Raw genomic sequence first — 20,364 nt, forward strand, 5'->3', positions numbered from 1 at the left:
ATATATATATATATATATATATATATATATATATATATATATATATAATATTTGCTCTTACTGAAATAGACAATTTGGTAGCTACGAGTGTAAGTATTGTGTCATGTAATTAATATGACTCATAATTCTACATAACGTTAGAGATCCTTGAAATTAGGATAAATAAATTTTATTATTACTTTAACAAGTTATACATTTAGTGCATGGAAATTATATTCATAATTCAATTTATGTTTAGGTATTTAAAGAGAGAAACATTATCACATAGAGAATTTGAACATGTTAGGATAAAATGGGGAAAAAAAAGTCTTAAAATTTATAAAAAGATAAATCTTATAAAACTTTATTTTTGAATGGAACTTTTGTTTAGATTTGAACAATATCGTTATTCATTTATGAATTTAATTCAAACTATATAAATATTTATAAGTGACTACCATTTTCATTTTCCAGCTTGAAGAATTCTCTCCAAAAACATATTGAAAAAAAACATTTTTTAAGTTCCTTTTGTAGCATAACCAATGCAAAATGTGTATAACAATTAGTCAATTATGACTCAATTAATATTGAGTAATGAGAGTTTCTAAATCAGTTAAATAATAATTTAACTTGAATAATGTGTTGTCCACAATTAGTCACACTTAATATGAAAAAAATAACGCACTCATTTTCAATGTCAATTTTAAAATTATTTGAAAACTTCTTCTAGAATTAACATTAAAATATCATCGGTGAATTTTAACCTTCAAAGTAGACTTTAATTTTGAAAAAAATTTCACAAAAAAATTATAGAAATACCTTAGTTAGTTATATACATTCAAAAAGGAAACATATGGTGAGAATAGTCTATCATTGCAATGGAGGTGCATACTTATAATTATGAACATTAGATTACATTAAATGATATAATATCTACTTAAGTTTACATTAAGAGTGTTTAGTTAAGTTGATACAAGTTGGTGTAAACTCTCCTTGATATTGTGTGTAGATTTTTTTCTTTTGTTACATTTTACTTTATTTTATTTCAATTAAAAAGAGCAAATTCTATGCCTGAATATACCTCCAAAATTACTAATTGCACCCCCATAATATTAGAACAAGAATCAAACATTCTTTATTATTGTTCCATACCACACCACTAGGGTTACTGTTGTCCTCCTTGCCACCATTGCACCGGTGTTGTAGACAAAGAAAAGAGGGATAATGTTATAGAGGAATAAGAAGTGAGAAAAAAAAAAACTTATTTTGAAAAGTTTTTGCGTATTTCATGTTTACCAGAAAGCTCTTTCGAAACACATTTTATATAAAAATACTTCCAAAAAAAACCCATTCTAAAATGCGTGTTTCAAAAAGTTTAGTTTAGAATATATTTTATGTTTCTAGAAATTTTGTTAGGCTTAAACCCCCCTTGTCCTAATATTTGTGTGAAAATCTCAGTTCGGTCCTCAAGTTTTGAACTGTCTCAATTGGATCATAATTTTTGTAAAAATGCACACATTTTATCCCAACCGTTAAGTTTTCATAGATGGCGTTAAATTGAGCTGTGCTGTATTTTTTGTTTTGATGGTGTGACATTCTGCATTAAATTAATCAAATCCATGTGGCGACGGGGCTTGTTCTTCTCTCCAACCACTGATTACCTTTCACCTTTTCCGTTCCTCTGCCCAACCTACTTCCTTTCCACTTCTACCCTCAAACCCTCACTCCCCAGACACACACCTTTTCCCCTCTCAAACTAAAATACGTCGCGGTCAGGGCGCGTTTGTCGAACTCCTCTTCTCCTCTATCGAGCGCCTCATCTCCATTGCTGCTCACACTCTCCTCCTGGTGCAGTACCCTACGCTCGTCGTCCTCTTCAATCCAATTGTCCCCTTCCTCGCCTTCTACAGATCCATCCCCTACGCTTCCTTCATCGCCTTCTTCGCCCTCTACCTCAGTGCAACATCACTATTTGTGTGGTCTGCAAAGTTCCTTCCTTTTGGTTCTTTGGTTCGTTCAATGGGTTTGGTTGAATGTTGGGCTATGTTTGTGGAGTATGTGATGGGGATTTTGGTGGTTGGAGATTCTTCTGAAGGGTATTTTTTTGTTATTGGGTCGAATCTTTGTAGGTCTTAGTGTTGATTTTTTGTGTTCATGGGATAATTGACCATGGGAGACGTTGTTTCCCTTTTTAGGGAGTTTGAATTCTAGCCTTATTTTTTGCATTTCCGGGGTGACTAATGGGTGTTGAAGTTTGAGCATTTTTTTAGTTTTCCTTTTTATGTTATAGCGAAAGCTTGGCACTGTTATAAACAAAAGTGAGCGTTTTTCTTATTTGTTTTATTAATTTAGAAGGGATTCAGGCGTGATGTTGATTCTGATCTCGCATTCGAAGCTAGATTTGGTGATCAGCGTAAGTTGAGAGGGAATCGCCATAGTCAACACCAAAGTTTAACAAAAAAGTACATGCCTCGAACCTTTAGAGATATGGTTGGGCAAAATTTAGTGGCACAAGCTCTTTCTAATGCAGTAATGAAGAGAAAAGTTGGATTGTTGTACGTGTTCTATGGTCCCCATGACACTGGATTGTTAGTGTGTTTCTGTCATGACTCATTCTTACACTGGATTATATTTCTACCGCAAACTAATAGAGTTAATTTTGTTAATTTGTTATGCATGAATTGCTCTGAAGTTAAATCCTTTGTTTCAAGTAGGGCTAATCTCTGATGAGAAATTGGTGGATCTGCTTGATTTGGCATGATCTGCAGACACGATTAACACCATGAAGAATTTAAGAGTGATAATGGAAACCGGTGTGGAGCCATTAGCTTTAATGTCACAACTCGATGGAGATAAGGTGCTCCGTCGGTAGAGGAGAAGAGGAGTTTGACAAACGCACCCCGACGACGGCGTGAAGGGAAAGGGTGTGTTTCTGAGGAGTGAGGGTTAGAGGGAAGAAGAAGCATAGGCACCACGTGGATTTGATTAATTTAATGAACAATGCCACACCATCAAAACAAAAAATACAACTCAGCTTAATTTAACGACGTCTATGAAAACTTAACAGTTGGGGCAAAATGTGTGCATTTTTACAAAAATTATGACCCAATTGAGACAGTTCAAAACTTGAGGACCGAACTGAGATTTTCATACAAATATTAGGACCAATGGAGAGTTTAAGCCATTTTGTTATAAAAGTCTCGTTTTGGAAATTTTATTCAGAAAAATTCATTCCAAAATATTGTTTCAAAAAATTGCAGGAAGTAAAAGCCATGGCCAAGACAAAACCGAACCTAATTTAAGTTGGAACCTCTGTAATGAAACCCAAAGTTTAACGTTTTCAAGAGCTATTTCTTCATGCACCTCATATCCATTTTAAAATGACCAAATTATCTTTGATTAGAAAATAATAAAAACCATAATCTTTCTCTCTCAAGAGCTATTTCTTCATGCCCCCATACCCATGTTAAAATGACCAAATTATCCTTGATTAGAAAATAATAAAAACCATAATATCTCTCTCGAGCTATTTCTTCATGCACCCTATACCATGTTAAAATGACCAAATTATCCTTGATTAGAAAATAATAAAAACCATAATCTCTCTCAATCTCAATCTCAATTTTCTTTTTTTATTCGATTTCTGAAAACTGAATTCTAACTTATATTTTAATTTTTTTTTATAATCTTAGGTTAAAATTTTATATTTTAATATTTTTTTATAAAAAATTTTATTTTTTAAGTATTTATAAGAAAAGTATATTAGAATTGGGTTTCTAGCAAATCGAATATTAACAAGAAATTTTTGGCAGCCAATTTTTGCCAAATTTTTTACAATGTCATGTGTGAGGACATGATTGGTTCGTTTGAATTTTTTTTCTTGGAAAAATGTGACGTGGAAAAGAGTCTAATCACAAAATCGTTACAAGAGTAAAGCACTTAGAACTTCGAACACTGGAAATTGTGCGAAACGTGATTTGTGTAGGTAATTGTTACATAAGTAGCCAAAGAGATTTTTCGTAATTTTTTCATATTTATTGAATAGATAAGACTTCTTTTTAGTGTTTAAGTGTGTATAAAATCTGAAAATTAAGGTGTGGAAAGTCCATGATGGAGGAAAGACCCAATGTTGATGTGATGATCATGTTAGCTAAGTCCTGAAACTAGTTTAGGTGATTTTGTCCCTGGTAATCAATTGCAAGGGCCCTGTAAACGATTACACGAAAAAAATTTATGGTTTTGTACAAAAACTTGTGTTATAGGAGCAAGTTGGGGCACATAAGTAGCTAAAGAGATTTTTCATATTTCTTCAATGGATGAGACTTGATTTTAGTGTTTAAGTATGAGTAGAGCTTGAAAAGTGAGGTTTGAGCAGTCCATGGCAGAGGAAAGATCCAATGTTGATGTGATGATCATGTTAGCTAAGTCTTGAAACTAGTTTAGGTCATTTTGTCCCTGATAGTCGATTATAAGGGCTCTGTAAACTATTATACGAAAAAAATTCTAATTTTGTACAAAAACTTGTTCTGTAAAAACTAGCTGTAAATATATAAGTAGCCAAAGTGATTAAAGAATATAATTATAATACTAAAGAAATAAATGATTTAATAATATTTATAATAAAATTGAATTGGAAAGTGTTGAAAAATAAAAGAATGGACAATACTTCTAAATCAAATATGGTAGAATTATATTAAATTTCAGTACTATTTTAAGTCAAATTATAACGTATTTTCGGATTGCACCTCATAAATATATTAAAATTATAGCATATTTTCATATTTGTTTTATATTATGGATTGTGAAATACGGATGGTACAATTCAGTACTATTCTAATTAAAAAACATATTATAGATTAATATGCTAACTAAATTAAAAACATTGATTTTGAAATATATAATGCATTCGAAATACGAAAAAACTCGTCCAAACCTCTCTTTCCCAACAAACAAACTACAACGAAATGGAAATAAACTTTTTTTCTTCACTTTGCCAACACTCCTCAAAGGCTGAGTTCCGACGCCTACGTTAGTAGAGGTACTGGGAGATGCGCCTTTAAAGGGATAAAGTGCGGTGTAGTCTGTAGAAGAACCTTCCGACAACAACAATGGAGGTGAGATATATCCATAATATGGGGTGTAGATTTACACACTTAGGAATGATAAAGAGTTCGATCACACAGATAATGTCTAATCTAATCATAATTTGGTCCGCTATTTGTATGGGTATCTGGATAGAAAATATCTATAAATATTTTAAACTCGTGAATATTTGTGAATATTCACAAAAAAATTAAAAAATATATTTTATACAAATTTTTAAGTTAAATTTAAATAAAATTATAAAAAAAATAATATAATATAAAGTGAATTAAATATAAATTAAAATTTAATTTTAATTAAATTTAATCTAATAAAATATAAATTACTTTTACTTTTAACTAAATTTAATTTAAAAATAAAAATTAATATTTTTTTATTATTTTTTGTAGATAGTGAATATCCACAAAATGGATAATTTAATACTTCTACCGACCTATTCAGAAATAGATTTCAAAATATTCACATTACTGCGAATAATAAATATCTACAAATAATAATTATTCGTTACAAATTTTAAAGCATATTTGTTTACCATCCCGATGTAATGGTGCTGCCCCTTATGAGAGGGAGAGCGGTTTCTATTATTTGGGAGTTTAGATCAGGTTTTTATTATTTTTTAATTAAAGGTAATTTAGTAGTTTTAATATGAGTATGGGTGGAGGAAGAAATTATAGGGTGCAGGAAAACATAGCCTTTCTAAGGCTTTTGGTAAGTTTATGTGGGCTGAGCCCAAAATGTATTTATATTATATCAAGTTAAAATATATTGAATTAAACTAAAATTCTATTATTCGTTAAACATAGTTAGTCTAGTCAGATTTATTTTGGCAAATAATATATTTTAGTTTTTAAATGAAAAAAATATGGAATTAAAATAGCAGAAAAAAAATTAGTTTTCAATAAAATAAATGAAAAAAACTAAAATTACAATTTAACCTAATATATTAAACCAAACCTAAAATTTCACCTGCTCATCCTACATTATTTACACTTGGAAGATTCCTTTAGTTGTACATTTCTTTTTTCCAATTTTAATTTTTTAAGTACTCATTATTTTAAATTAAAATGATTACATTTTCATTTCTGTGACAGTTTATTTAAATGAATTATTTAAAATAAAAAAAAATATTAATACAGTAGGACATGTATTTTCAACAGTACTCTTTAAATGAAAAAAAATATGTTAGAATGGTATGTTCCTTAAACGAAATAAATTCCTCACAAGCACTGTATATTATATTCTTTAGATAAATTAAATTAATTGAACACACAATTTAATTATATAAATTAACAATAATATATATTTTTAAGATAGTATAGTACACTGATTTAGAAATAATTAATCTAGTTTTATTTTACTTAAAAGAAAACTAATTCTACTTTAAGAATAATGGTATATCCATAGAATATAATGTAAGTTAATGTAGACGATAAATTTCCTTTATTAATGAAAACTCAGTTTCTTATTCCAATCTCTCTTGAAAAGCAATTAACAACTTTTTCAATAACTAGTAGAAAAGCACATAATTTAATTAAAAAAATCCGCACTCATTAAATTTTTAATTTATTTATCAATTTATGGAGAAAAAATTATATTTAACTTTTTGAAATAGAGAAAGAATATATGCACATCAACATTATGGAACATAGTTGTTGTCATTAGCAAGAGGTGATGAACTTCTGGTTTTCGTAACAAAAAGGTGGTAGGGTTAGTCTAATTTGTTACATTCTGCACAAAACTTGAATGCAGTGTTTTTATCTTGGTTTTAGCCAAGATCATAGTTTCCAAAAAGGGAAAGAAAAATCGAACAACTACGACATCCATTGAGTATGGTGCTTGGTGTCGGCGGTGGATTCACCATAGCGTGAAAAATCTGTGTTTGGCGCGCGCCTACTTCCTTTCACATCTCCACTGTTCATAACAAAACCCTTCATCATCATAATCTTCATCTTCTTTCTTTCTTTTGATTGTTGTGGAATTGGCATGAACGATCACAACCCATAAAAAAAGACCCTTCATTTCCGTCCCATGATCGACCTTCCACTTTCCTCATGGTCACGGACTCCATAGCCACTCCCCGCCGCGGCCTCCTCGTCGGGAACTACTGCCACGACGTCCTTCATCGCGATGGCCGCGTCTCCGCCGAGACCCTGGGCGGGGCCGCCTCCTTCATCTCCGTCATCCTCGACGCCTTCTCTCTCCCCTTCCACACCGTGTCAAAGGTGGGCCCGGAATTTGCCTACGCCGCCGCTACATCCTCGCACCCTCCATTAACGATTCCCACATCGCGAACCACCCTCTTCCACGCCCACTTCGGTTCGGGCAACCCGGACCGTCTCCTGAACCGCGTGATTTCCTGCGACCCCATCCGCCCGGACGACCTCCCAGTCCAGACCCGGTTCGCGTTCGGCCTGGCAGTCGGGGTCGGCGGGGAGATTCTCCCGGAGACTCTTGAGAAGATGCTCGAGATCTGCGACACCGTGTTCGTCGACATTCAGGGTTTGATTCGCAGGTTCGGCCCCTCCGACGGTCGCGTTAGCCACGTGACGCTCAACGAGAGCGGTTTCCTCCACCTCTTGCCGCGCGTTGCATTTCTCAAGGCCTCCGCCGACGAGGCGTCGTTCATCGACGTGGAGGAGGCGAGAAGGTGGTGCTGCGTGGTCGTCACGCACGGGAAGGATGGGTGCGAGGTCTTTTCTGAAAACGGTGCGTTTCGGGCCGCGCCGTTCAAGGCTTACCAGGTTGATCCCACCGGCGCCGGCGATTGTTTTCTCGGTGGCTTTGCTGCTGGGATTGTGAGGGGCTTGAGCGTGCCTGATGCGGCCCTGTTGGGGAACTTCTTTGGGTCGTTGGCCGTGGCGCAAGTGGGACCCCTTAAGCTTGACTCCAACTTGGTTCAGGTTTGTTTCTCACAATATTTTTGTCATCAATTGGTTTAGTGGCTATGTTGTTTAGGGTAATTTGATGTTGGGTTAGTCTGAAAGGTAGAGAATGGTTAGTTTGACTAGTGACTTTGGATGATTGGATTTGTAGTTTAGTAGAACTGAATAAGAAATACAGAAGGGCAACGGGTTAATGAAAAATGTAACCCTTCTTAATTTGGCCCCAGTTGAAGGCTCAACCTTCCAAGGCAACTTTCAAGGAGATTAACATTGATTTGAAAGGTCAAAGGGTGGATTTCTGAACTGGACATGAATTGAGAGGAGGTGTGTTGGGAGTGAGAATGTAGTTGATTAGTTTGAGATTTCTGTATCAGATTCAGACCTTTCCAAACCCCAGATCACTAGTTTCTTGTTTGTAACTGAGAAAATTTTAGAATGCTGTGATATATATTTTAGGTTGGAAAGATGAAAGAAAAAGAAAGAGGGAGAAAGAAACAAAAAGAGAAAGAAGAGGGGAAGAGAGAACAAAACAGACAGGGAGGTTTAAGGGAGATAGGAGAGAACTGAGGAGTCAAAGAATATGTGCTCTGCATTTCTATCATTAACATTCAATCTAGATTCAGCTATCTAGAATACAGCAACCTACCTTATCCATAGGCAGCTACCAAACAGCTAATGAATTAACATTACCTGGCTGACTAACTAACTAACTAAAGCGATTGTCTTGTTTATATTCACATATCAATCAATACCCCTCCTTCAAGGAAGATGCTTTCCCTCAAGGGTCTTGCATTTCAAATGTTGGGATTTGGTGTTGAAACTCGGTAGAGGAACACATGTACCCTTTTATGAGGAAAATCATGCCACTGCATCAAAATTTTAGTTAGAATTTAAGTTGGAAAGATGAAAGAAACAAAAAGACAGGGAATGAGGGGAATAGGGAAGAACAAAATACAGAGTTCAAAGAAACTGTGCATTGCACTTGACTATCATTTCAATTTGTCTAAATTCAGTCTAGATGCAGTTGTCTATAACAACCTACCTTATTTATGGGCAACAACCATACATCCACAAACTAACAATAGCTGATTAAATAACTAAAATCTTCGTCTTTTTAATATTTACATATCATGGTAGATGTTTTTTTAAGAACAAAATAGATAGCTGGATTTATATTTGAGGCCTGATAAAGCTTTAGGAGTGCTACATGTTATTTTTCTTTGTACACCTTGGTACTTATGATTTGTATGGAAGCTGGCTATGCTTATCAGTGGAATTTCCATTTAAAAATATTGTCAGTTTGTTTCATGGCAATCTATATATAGTTGTCAATGTTACTTCAACATGCAGACTGTCATAGGAAACTTGGGATGTGCTATCTGTTACTTATTATTGAATGATTCTGCTAGCTATGCCATGTCAGAATTGCCTACTGATCAGTGTTGCCTTTTGTTTTCCTTGGAATCATTCTACAAGGAATGAAACATTTTTTCATCATGGGTAATTTATAATTAGACAAAGGCTATTTGATTATCAGCGTGTTCGGATCCCTCTTACTCACTAACATGCGAATTATATGGTTGCTTCTATGTCTTTCAAATAATATTGGATGCAAACGTAAATATGCATATTGTATAATTCTAATGCACACGTAGAGCCAGAAAGGTAAGGTTAGAAAGAGGGCTAAGTCATTTCTGGATGAATAAGTCAAGCTAAGCCCACTACTCCTTCACTCTTGGATACAGGCAAAAATCTAATATGGTGTAAACCAAACTAAAAAAAGAGTAGATTGGCCTAAAAGGGTTAGGCCAAACATAAAACAGGTTAAAAAATAAAAGATAAATGAAATCAATTCAATAGATATTCTAAACACGGTCCTGTGAATGACTAAAAAAGACGAGCAGGTTGAGTCTTTTTTGAGTTTGCGTACAAGGCAAAACGAAAGTCCTCTAATCCTCCTTGATTATGCCATTTTTGTGTTTCAAATTTTGATGATTGCAATTTTATGTTTTGTGTTTTTTAAGGGTATTTTACAGGTAGTCAAGTATTGCAGTACTGATATCTCTTTATCCTTTATTACATAAAAATATTTCAGATATTATATCTAGGGAGAAAAATTGTTTGGAGAGTGCTTATGATCCTTTTTATTAAAACTGGAAACGGAAACACCTAGTAAAACTCAGCCTGCAGCCTTGGAAAGGTTATAAATTTGTAAGTAATTCATGTGCTTCAATTTCCATTATGTTACAAAAATGATCTATGGAAGACCATATTCACTTAAGAATTTAATTATTATTTGGTGTCTTTCTGCTTACTCTGTAGTGGTTGAATTCCTTTAATTGTAAACTACATGTTTGAGTTATTTCTTTTCTATGGGTACCATTATCTTAGTAGACCTTAAGAAAGAAAACACGCATCAAATCTAGTGAATATCATAGAAGAATTAAATGGAGATTGGGAAAAATGACTTAGCAAGATCAAAGAAAGTGTTTGCAATCTGCAGCAATAAGAATAAACCACCATTTTAGCTACTCAAATTGGTATATTTTACCAATGTCCAGGGAATAATTTGATGAATTTTTTATTACTCGGAGAACTATTTGTCATGATTTCTAATAGTTGGAGAATTGCTTAATTCTTTCACTTTAGGAACCGTTTAGGAGAGAATAATATTTCAAGAAATGAAATTAAGAATTTATTGGCAGCAATAAATAAAAGTTAATGATCATAAGCATATGCCTGAGAACATTTGGTTTGTAGCAGGTTACTTGTATTTGCCACTCAATTAGTGCTGTATTCTTGTTCTGTATTGTGAGGAGTGGATACTTGAAACTTGAGAGGGTGTTTTGTTTATATATTCATCAGCTCATGTTAGCAATGTAAAAACATAGGTAATTATGTATTCCTCACTTCTCTCTTATTATATAATACAAATTTCAGATGATTAAGGATGAGATGCAAAAAAGGAAGGTGCAGGATATTCCCTGCTTAGAAAGTGCAGATGAGTGCCCGGGGATTTGGAAGGCACATGAGCAAGACCAGTTCCATGCATCTCTTGTTGCTGTCAAAAACATAATTATGTGTCAGAGTGAAGAATCTGGACAGGTTCTGCTAACCTCTCATAAAGTGTTGGAGCAAACTAATGCGAAGGCAAGACTTCCACTGAATTCTGTGAGCGAGGAATCGGTTCCAAGCGTTGATGGAAAACCTTAATATGGTATAGATGGAGTTCCATATCTCAATGCAATTCTCCACTTCCCTTCATTTTGTCTCTCAAATAGGTTAGAGATGCCTTCTCTTCCAGAAATCTTTCATTTTATGGCACCTTATGCACACCAAGTCTCACCTGCAGCCTAATTTGTAGTTTTTTTTATGCTAAATTACTAATAAATTATTCTTCAAAAATCAAGAAATTTAAATTCCATTGATGTTTGTGCCATTTTCTTCACTTGAGTTTCTTTTCCATGGAAAGGGAGAATAAAGTGGCACTATGACTTATGATCTGTAGTATAAATAATAGTAACTGGATCCTTATGTTTTAGAGACGAACAAAAAGTAAAGAAAATTTTGAATGGCTTTCTATACATGAATTATGATTATGATTCATGCATAAATAATAATAACTGGATCACTGTGCATTAAAATAACCATAAGGATATTTTTTAAATGGCAGTTTCTTTTAATCAGTATTTCTAGCAAAACTTGTGCCAATAGTCAACTCTTAGCACATCGACCCTACCCTTCATACAAATGATCTTACATTGTTTGACATTGTGACCTCCATGTTGTTTCTCTTGAAACTCTGAATAGGGAAATTCCAACAACACTAGCACATTTCTTTTATTAAACAAGTGGTTGATTTTTATTTTTTTAAAATCATAAAAAATTGTTGATGTTACAAATTGTTTAATGCTTTTTTTATGTTGTTTATGAATTTTGAAACTTAGTCAACAATGCATCTAACTAAAACTTTGATTTTTAAAAGTAATTGGAGTATAAGATGACTCTATTTTGCACCGTAATTGCTCATATGTCACTAGTGTAAAAATGCTGATTAACGTCGTTTATTTTGAGTTTTTAATGTCTACAAAAGAATCGATGTCATTTCTGGTGACGTCAATGGGACGTCGGACATGAAAATAATCGACGTCTAGGACTAATTGCACGTCGGGTGTAGGACTAACTGGATGTCGGGTGTAGGATTAACTGGATGTCGGGAGTATGATTAACTGGACGTCTAAAGTCATTATATAGGCGTTAGTCTGAGCAATAACCGACGTCTAAAAGGTACTATAGACGTCGGTATGTACACTAACCGACGTCTAATCCAGTGGTTGTGTTTTAGTGTAGTTTTCTTCCCGTTTTTGGAAAGCCTAGTAGCACAATCTCCTTTTGCTAGTTTCTCCCAAAAAGGCTTGCGACTTTTGAATTTCTTATGGATCTTTTCAACCCAAAATCGAACCTGGGTTGAATTTCTTAGGAAAAAATAACGGTGAAACGATAACTAGGCAACGATCCAAAGTTGTTTTTGGGTTGAAATAATAAAAAAAAATTCACTAGACGCCGTTTTTTCTGGGAGGCAGCTAGGAAATGGGAATATGTTACTACATTACCTCAAGAAAGGAACAAAACTGCACTAAAACACAACACAAAGAAAGCAAATTTTAATCAGTTGAACCAGAAGATAATCGATGAAAGACTAAACAAAGTTTAAACAGTAAGCATAAAAAAAACCACGCACCTAGGATGTCGCAAGAGAGAAAAAGGAGAGGAGGCAGACGATAAAGATATCAAAAACAACAATGGAATGCCGCAAGAGAGAAAAAGAAGAGGTGCCACAAGAGAGAAAAAGAAGAGGTGCCGCAAGCGAGAAAAAGAAGAGGTGCCCTAAGAGAAAAAGGAAAAGAGGAAGACGATATTAGAAACTGAATGCCGCGAAGAGTTTACGGTTCATTTAAAATGAAATTAGGCGTCGGTTTCTCCAGAAACCGACGTCTATAGTCCCATAGACGTCGCTTATCTCACTAATAGGACGTCCAAGTCAACATTTAAACTGACTTTTTGAATACCCATTAGACGTCGGTTTCGAGGGGAGCCGACGTCTAGGAAGCTGAACGGATTGACGTTTGATTTCCTGTCAGAGATGTTCACAACAGTTGTGATGGGGCGCCGACGTCTATAATAACGTAGACGTCGCTGCCCTTCTAGTCGACGTCTAAGGCCCTCGAGTTTGGTGAACATAATTAATTATAGGCACATAGACGTCGCTTCCCATCAACACCGACGTCTAAATTGAAGAATTTTTGTCTTCCTGCCTTCCAGACAGGCCTTAGATGTTGTCCTTTGACTACGTGACGTCTAAGCGCCTGAGAATTAGGTGAAGAACATTAATTGCAGCCCAGTAGATGTCGGACCCCGTTAACACCGACGTCACTGGACTGTCTTCTCACCTACCTCAAGCCATTAGACGTCGTTTTGCGGCAGTGGGGACGTCTACAATATCATAGACGTTGCCTTATCTTAAATTTGACGTCTAGTTTACCAAGCTATTTACGATAATATCATCGTTCACTCATATACTTCAGATTACCAGCAAACCAACGTCTACTAGGTGACGTTAAACAACGTTTTTGCATCCACATAGAAAGTAATTGCTTAATTAAATTATTTAATTATAAATTTAATTTAAATAATTTCAATTTAATGTCTATTCATTTTTTCTTCTCCTATTAAATACACAATATTTTTATGTTTTTAATTGAATTGAGTATTTTGTCTTTAACTTGAGTAATATAACCGTTGCGAAGTATTAAAACCTACTTGTCTTTATATAAAAAATGATATCATTTTATTTTATAAATTAAATACTAAAACAAAAATTAAATCAACTGTATAAAGACACAAGTAAAATAGTTAATGTTTTATAAATATTATTCAAGTTGATAGTGTTTTGCTCTAAAGTGCAAAATCAAACAATTAAATCATTACATTAGAAGTATAATTATTTTAAATTTTTAATAAAACAAAATATTTTTAAAAATAAATTAAATATATAATTAAGTTTTCATTTTTACTTTAATGTGAAGACACAAACACAATGATAATGTAAAACAAGTGTAGTGTTTCATCATCTCAATTGAGGATAGAATAAAATGATAAGAGTCTCGTTTTAAAAATAAAAAAGTTTTAAATACCTAATACAAAAATTAAGAAAAAAATAATTTAAAATTTTACTACATTTCAAATTAATTAAACCTGGTAATAAATTTACAAGCCTTAATTCTACATTTTTGCTGTAAAATTTATAATTAAACTTAATTTTGATAAAATAATTCAGCCACGTTATAAAAGAGAATACCAAAACGGCGTCCAGTTTAACGCCAATCAGTCGGGACAGGTCGAACCCTTTGCCTTTTTCTTTTTCCGTTGTTTTCTAAATCTGTTCATAGTGGTTGCGCCGCCGTGCCGCCACTCATTGTGAACTCTACATATTCCATCTCACAGTTTTTTCCGCCGTGCCGCCGTGAATAACAGTTGTTCCGTACCACAGAGATGGCAGATTCAATCTGTAGGACGCTGAGGGATGGAGCGTTAGAGGGAGAGCTTGCACCCACTCTCACAATCAAAGACTCTCTCGCTTCGCCTTTTGCCTTTCATGTATTCTCTCACATTCTCCTTCAACTCTCGTCACACGTCATCGCTCAGAAATCCCAGTCACAGTCAGTTTACTATCCCGGAATTTTTTTATCACACACTTTGTATTTCTAACCTCAAAGTTTGGAATTCTCTTGTATAGGGGCATAGTAATTGTTGCACTTTCTCGGAGTCCATCGTCTTACGCTGCTTTGCTAAATATGAATGGAGTGGATGTTGCTTCTTCTAACAAATGGTAAATGTTCTGAACTTAATGTTTAAAATGTCTCTTTGTTGTTTTAACTGCATTTCTTGTGTCTTACCAGTTTGTTTTTGTTTTTTTGTTTGTTTGTTTTTTTTTTTTAATTCATTTCAATCTTGGGTAAATTTAGATTTGTTGAATTCATAATGAAATGTTATTTTGCAGGATTCACATTTTGGATTGTTATACAGATCCTCTTGGTTGGAAGGATAAGACAAGGAAATCTGTAAATGCGACAGATTGTTCTCCCCAAATTTCGATTGCTACTAGTTCTTTTAAAACCGTGAAGGATGTGGATAAGTTATTTTCGGTAATCACTGAACTGGGTAGAGGTATTGAATATATAGTGTTATGTAGCTAAAGTTAGCTTATAATTTGTCTTGTTTATTTTACGAAGTAAAAGTTTGGTGTATCAGTTGATGGATTTCCTGTTTTTGAAAAAGTTATTTCTCTTTTGAATATTTTTTTGAATGATATACCTGCAGGATTGGTCGGAGAAAATAAAGCCCGCTTCTGTGTTGCCATAGATTCGGTACGTATTCATTATGTGAATTTCAAAATAAGATAAAAGATATACAAAGAGAATACCATGCTACGACTTTAAATGGAGTTGAATTTAGTTTGATGGTGTCTTGGGAATGACTATTCTTTGTGCCTCAATGCTGGGCATGTTGCATGAATAAATACCAGAATACTGTATGATTGAAATGTTTTTAGTAGAGTTCTATTTTTGTTTTCCTTTTCCGGCCAATGGAAATAATAACCCTGGAACAAGAACACATATTCTTGAAATGGCATAACAACATTTTATCTATGCTTACTTTGCCAATTTGGTTTTCTCATTTCACTGAATGGAGTCTGGGGCTTACGTTCTAAGATTTATACTGCTTCAATAGTTATTAATTCAGCCAATAGGAACTTGTTAACTTCGGCCACATCAAAGGGTGACATAGACTTCAGAGCTCTTGGATATTTAATATTCTACGCAGTAAATTTTGCGTGGTAATCTTAACTACCAGATGATTTGAATTCTAAAGTTGGCTTCCTGAAAGTTAAAAGGGCCTGGGAAATACAGGAAAATCATGATGGAATGCATCAATTTATCTTCTTTAACCTTTTAATTTTTCTTGGAAATAATTGAACTGTTAAGCAGTTATAAAGCTATTGTGTTACAACTTTTTTTCCCAGTAGTTTGTATCTAATTATCTAACCTGTTTGTATATGTAAGTTTCTTGTGCAAGAAGATTTTACAATGACTTCCAAATAAAACTTTAATATGACAATATGAAAAAGAGAAAGTACTTCCTGCTCAAGGATTCTATGTGGAATTTTCTATTTAAGTCTTTGTGGTTTGTTGGTTTATCTCGTATTATTAGTTTTTGTATTTGTAATCCTAATGCATTCTTGTCGGATATAATCAGCTAAGTGAACTGTTGAGGCATGCATCTTTGCAGTCAGTTGCAGGGCTTCTTAGTGATCTGCGTAGCCATGGTATTCCATCTTGAACTATTTTAGTGAAGTTCCTTTCATTGTATTGTGTAATGAAGTGTTATTTAGTTGAGTAAATTATTAAGAGTATCTGAACAAGTGGGACAATTTGATTATTTCAGCAACTAAAATTTATGGCGTGCATTGACTTTATGCATCAGTGATTTCTTCCTTACATTGGTTTCTGTTCTATTGTTGCAGATCAAATTTCAAATATTTTTGGATTATTGCATTCTGACCTTCATGAGGAGAGGGCTGTGGCTGTTCTCGAGTACATGTCCTCCATGGTAGCTAGTGTGGACCCATATCATTCTGCAGATGGTCAGAAAGGATGTTTAGGCGATTCCTTTTCTCAGCAAAACCTTACCAAGGGAAAGTTTAATGTCAGGTCCAAACGTAGAAATGGACGAGTTAGAGTAACGGTGATCTCTTTCTTCCTGTTTGTTAGCTTATCTGGAATGACAAATCTAAAAGTTTGATGCACTGATATAATATCTCTGTAATTTTATACAGTGCGAAGAATTTAAAGTTGAATCTGGAGGAATCAGCTTTGCGTCTGTTTCATCAGTCGATGGAACTGCCGTTGCAGGCCTACTGCCAAAGGTTAGTTTATTGTTTCCAGTAGATGGAAGTGATACTGTTATGTTATGTCCATGTCACTAGAAGCAAATACCAAAGTACTAACAACTTGTTTGAAATTAGGTATTTTAGTTTTGAAAGCAAATAATCTACAAAAGGCTTTTCTGCTTCTGTTGAATGGAGTGCATAGCATTCATAAGGCCTTTCCTGAAAATAAACATGGTAAAATTTAGGGGTAAATGTCCAAATTCATTTCTAAAAGTGTATGATGGTGCTATGAGTTAATGACTACTACTATTATATAATCATTCATAAATTAGTTTACTAGTTATTTGATCAAATACATATGCAGATTTTTTTGTTACATGCACAATTTGAAACTTTAAAATCTGCTCTAAGATTGTTAAATTTGAACTTTAGTTCAACAAAATATAGTCATTCTATAAGCATAACAACCAATGTGTCATTATTTCATATATTTATTTGATTAAATTAATGAAAACAACGACAATGTGAAAGAATAGCTCAAACTAAGCATTGAGCCTTGAGACTAGGACTCAACACAGTGTGGTTGTTAGTATTAGAAATGATGAACTTGATATAAAGACGGAAGAGGGTAAGTCAATATGGACCATAAATTGCGCAAACAAGGTAAGAAGTGAAAATGGTCGAGGATGGTGATATTTGTGCATATAAGTTATGCGTAACATAGGACTTAATTAGAAATTTGAGAATACTTTTCAGGGATAAAATGAAATTTAGTGGTTAAGTTAAAGGACTGAATCGAAAATGATGTGTTGTGACTTCATATTCTTGAAATATTAAAAAAAAAAAACAACTTCCACTTTGTACCATCTTGCTTGTGTCATCTTTTTGTATAATTTCAATTATAACGTAAACAGAGATGTGTCACATAGGCATAGACGTTATCTTTAATAGAAGGACGAACTTGAGTATCTTTTTTCACATGTAAGACTTTTTGATAATTATGCTGCTTTCAGGAACGAATTTGGTAAGCTACCCTAAATTTAGATGCTAGAAAAGATGAAATCAAGCTTAGTGTCCAAGTTCTAATTACTTCCAAATGTGCTCAGTCGGTTTAAATGCTTAGGGCTTCTAACATTACATGTCATAAAAGTTTCTATATCTAATTTGCAATGGGCACAAACTGTGTTTGAAAACATCTCATGTGCTGAATAAATGAATATACATGCTAAGGACTTAGTTTGTACACCTACTCAAAACAGAGGATATTGGCATATACATAACTAAAATCGGGGTAAACCTATTTGGAAACTACCAGAAGAGACCAAGTGACAAGTGCGTTTTGATAAGAAGTTGCTTCCTTTTTGTCGACTGTAAATAAATAATAAGAATCTTGATGTGTTCTAATAGGTACAATTCAATCTCCAGCTGTCAGAGAAGGAGCGAGTTGATAGGTCAAATGTTGTGCTTCCTTTTGAACACCAGGGTATGAAATTGATCTATATTTGTTAATTCTTTTTCATGGTTTCAGTTATATATAAATTCTTATTCTTAAGCTCTTCATTCTTGAAGGAAACGGTAAACCAATACAAATTTATGATGGTAGAAGATCCCTTGAAGAGAGCAACAGTGAGGCAAATCCCATTTCAAGTGGTAAAAAGGAGGATTCTGCCATGGGTGAGATTATATATTTTCGTGATTCAGATGACGAGATGCCAGATTCTGATGAGGACCCAGATGATGACCTAGATATATGAATACACCCTTGTCGGTAGCTTGTGTATCTCCCTAGTTGACTTGAATAGATTAGGTTTAATGACAACAAAATGTGAAGGAAATGCCAATACTGTTTAGTTGAAGAGAAGTGAAATGCTAAGTGTATTATATTCCAACGTATTGTACAGCCAACTGGAACTTGACGACGAACCTTTTGGATATAACTTAATTAGTGTTTTTCAGAACTTCTCTCCTGCAAGTATTGAGCTTTTTTCAGCAGAGAAGCTCTTAAAAATACTTTTCTGGATTTGTATCTATCCAAAGAGACTCTTACTATGGATGATTTTGCGAACGTTTCTGCTCATTTTCCGTTGCCCCGTCTTTAAAATACTCATTCTTGCTTCAACTGGCAATGAAAATCCATCCTCAATAAAATATAAAGTATGTCAATGTGATGAAATAATTTTATATATGTTGTGGATGGTATTGGAAATTTATTTGAATAGAGTATGGTTTAAATGTGAAAATACAAAACATACATTGGAGGATGAGAGTTTTGTGGATGTGATATGAATGATGAGCAAATGATTGAGTATCAAGGATATAAAATTATGAGAGGAATGGAATGGAAAGATTGAAATTATTGAATTGTTTGTTATATTAAGAATTGAGGGTTGTGCTTCTAAGAAAGAAGTGCAAATCTTTGTTAGTTTAATGTTATGTATTGACTATGCATATATCTTGGTCTGAAATCATTTCATATTTTATTAAGTTTAGAAACTCGTATAGAGTGCCATATTTTAGATAATGAAAGTTGAAAAAAGTTATGATAGGATTACGGGTGAGACTTCTCGTTTGATGAGACCATATGGTAACTTATTTTGTAAAGAAAAAATTGATTAGTTTGTTAGGCCAAGTGGAGCTAGAGCAATTGCTCCAATCTGCAAAGAGGTTTTCTTGACGTATGCAAGATTTTTTATGTCCAAATTAATACATAAATTTGGATAAATTTAGTCTAGAATTTACCTGTTTATGGATATGTTACAATCTCTCAAAGTTATTATTAATTCACTTTCTTTTGCTAATTTGTTTTTGTTAGAAGTCTTACATCGACTAGAGATAAGGCCAATTTATAATATATATAAGAGGGGTGCAGATCTTACTTTACAAGTCAGTTTTGTGGGGTTGAGTTAAACCTAAAACCCATTTATAACATGGTATCATAGCTATGGTCAGAGTCTATCCTAGCGATATTTGTTGAGCATATTGTTTCATCCGCTATTGGACCGTTATCAGACCATCCATTAATATCTAGTCTCACGTTCGAGATGTATATACCTCGGCGTGAGAGGGTGTGTTGGAAGTTCCACATCGATTAGAGATAAGGTCAATTTATAATATATAAGTGGAGTGCAGACTTCACCAACAAATCGGTTTTGTGGGATTGAGTTAGACATAAAACCCACTTCTAATAGCTTTTGTGTCCTTTTTACAATGATTGCTTATGTGGCGTGAGCATACAATGTTATAGGAGGAGAATGAGAGCTGTGTTTTGGAATCTCTTGGGAATATGTACATAGTTATATGATGTAGTATAATTTGATAGTCTCGTTGATTTTGAAAAACTGAAATCTTGTGATAGGTTTATATTATATTTTATTGTATGATTGTATATATTTCTTTTATCTATTTTGAAAAACTGAAATCTTGTAATAAGTTTATATTATATTTTATTGT

The 20,364-nt window shown here is 33.7% G+C and overlaps 2 protein-coding genes across 3 annotated transcripts; both read left to right on the forward strand.

The window, feature by feature from the left end:
- The first annotated feature begins 6,728 nt into the window (after window positions 1-6,728).
- Window positions 6,729-11,505, forward strand: LOC106762972 (inositol 3-kinase). 2 transcript variants are annotated; one of them, XM_022782157.1, is made up of 3 exons: window positions 6,729-7,982; window positions 10,060-10,175; window positions 10,905-11,044. In XM_022782157.1, the coding sequence occupies exons 1-2, from the start codon at window positions 7,134-7,136 to the stop codon at window positions 10,135-10,137; spliced, it is 927 nt and encodes a 308-aa protein (XP_022637878.1). In that variant the 5' UTR covers window positions 6,729-7,133; the 3' UTR covers window positions 10,138-10,175; window positions 10,905-11,044. The 2 variants fall into 2 exon arrangements, with proteins under 2 accessions (XP_022637878.1, XP_014502599.1); XM_014647113.2 differs by lacking the exon at window positions 10,060-10,175 and having other exon boundaries at window positions 10,905-11,505.
- Window positions 11,506-14,323: 2,818 nt separating this feature from the next.
- On the forward strand, window positions 14,324-18,989 carry LOC106763842 (elongator complex protein 5). The gene is made up of 9 exons (XM_014648004.2): window positions 14,324-14,683; window positions 14,761-14,853; window positions 15,025-15,191; window positions 15,345-15,391; window positions 16,281-16,350; window positions 16,549-16,769; window positions 16,861-16,950; window positions 18,322-18,397; window positions 18,484-18,989. The coding sequence occupies exons 1-9, from the start codon at window positions 14,517-14,519 to the stop codon at window positions 18,666-18,668; spliced, it is 1,116 nt and encodes a 371-aa protein (XP_014503490.1). The 5' UTR covers window positions 14,324-14,516; the 3' UTR covers window positions 18,669-18,989.
- The last annotated feature ends 1,375 nt before the right edge of the window (window positions 18,990-20,364 follow it).

This window comes from Vigna radiata, chromosome 6 (genome assembly GCF_000741045.1).
Source record: "Vigna radiata var. radiata cultivar VC1973A chromosome 6, Vradiata_ver6, whole genome shotgun sequence".
Classification (NCBI taxonomy): domain Eukaryota; kingdom Viridiplantae; phylum Streptophyta; class Magnoliopsida; order Fabales; family Fabaceae; genus Vigna; species Vigna radiata.

Coding starts and splice junctions, on each gene's coding strand:
- LOC106762972 (XM_014647113.2), top strand. CDS start 7,134: ATGGTCACGGACTCCATAGCCACTCCCCGCCGCGGCCTCCTCGTCGGG. Junction 7,983..10,904: donor TTGACTCCAACTTGGTTCAG/GTTTGTTTCTCA, acceptor TACAAATTTCAG/ATGATTAAGGATGAGATGCA.
- LOC106763842 (XM_014648004.2), top strand. CDS start 14,517: ATGGCAGATTCAATCTGTAGGACGCTGAGGGATGGAGCGTTAGAGGGA. Junction 14,684..14,760: donor GCTCAGAAATCCCAGTCACA/GTCAGTTTACTA, acceptor TCTCTTGTATAG/GGGCATAGTAATTGTTGCAC. Junction 14,854..15,024: donor GTTGCTTCTTCTAACAAATG/GTAAATGTTCTG, acceptor GTTATTTTGCAG/GATTCACATTTTGGATTGTT.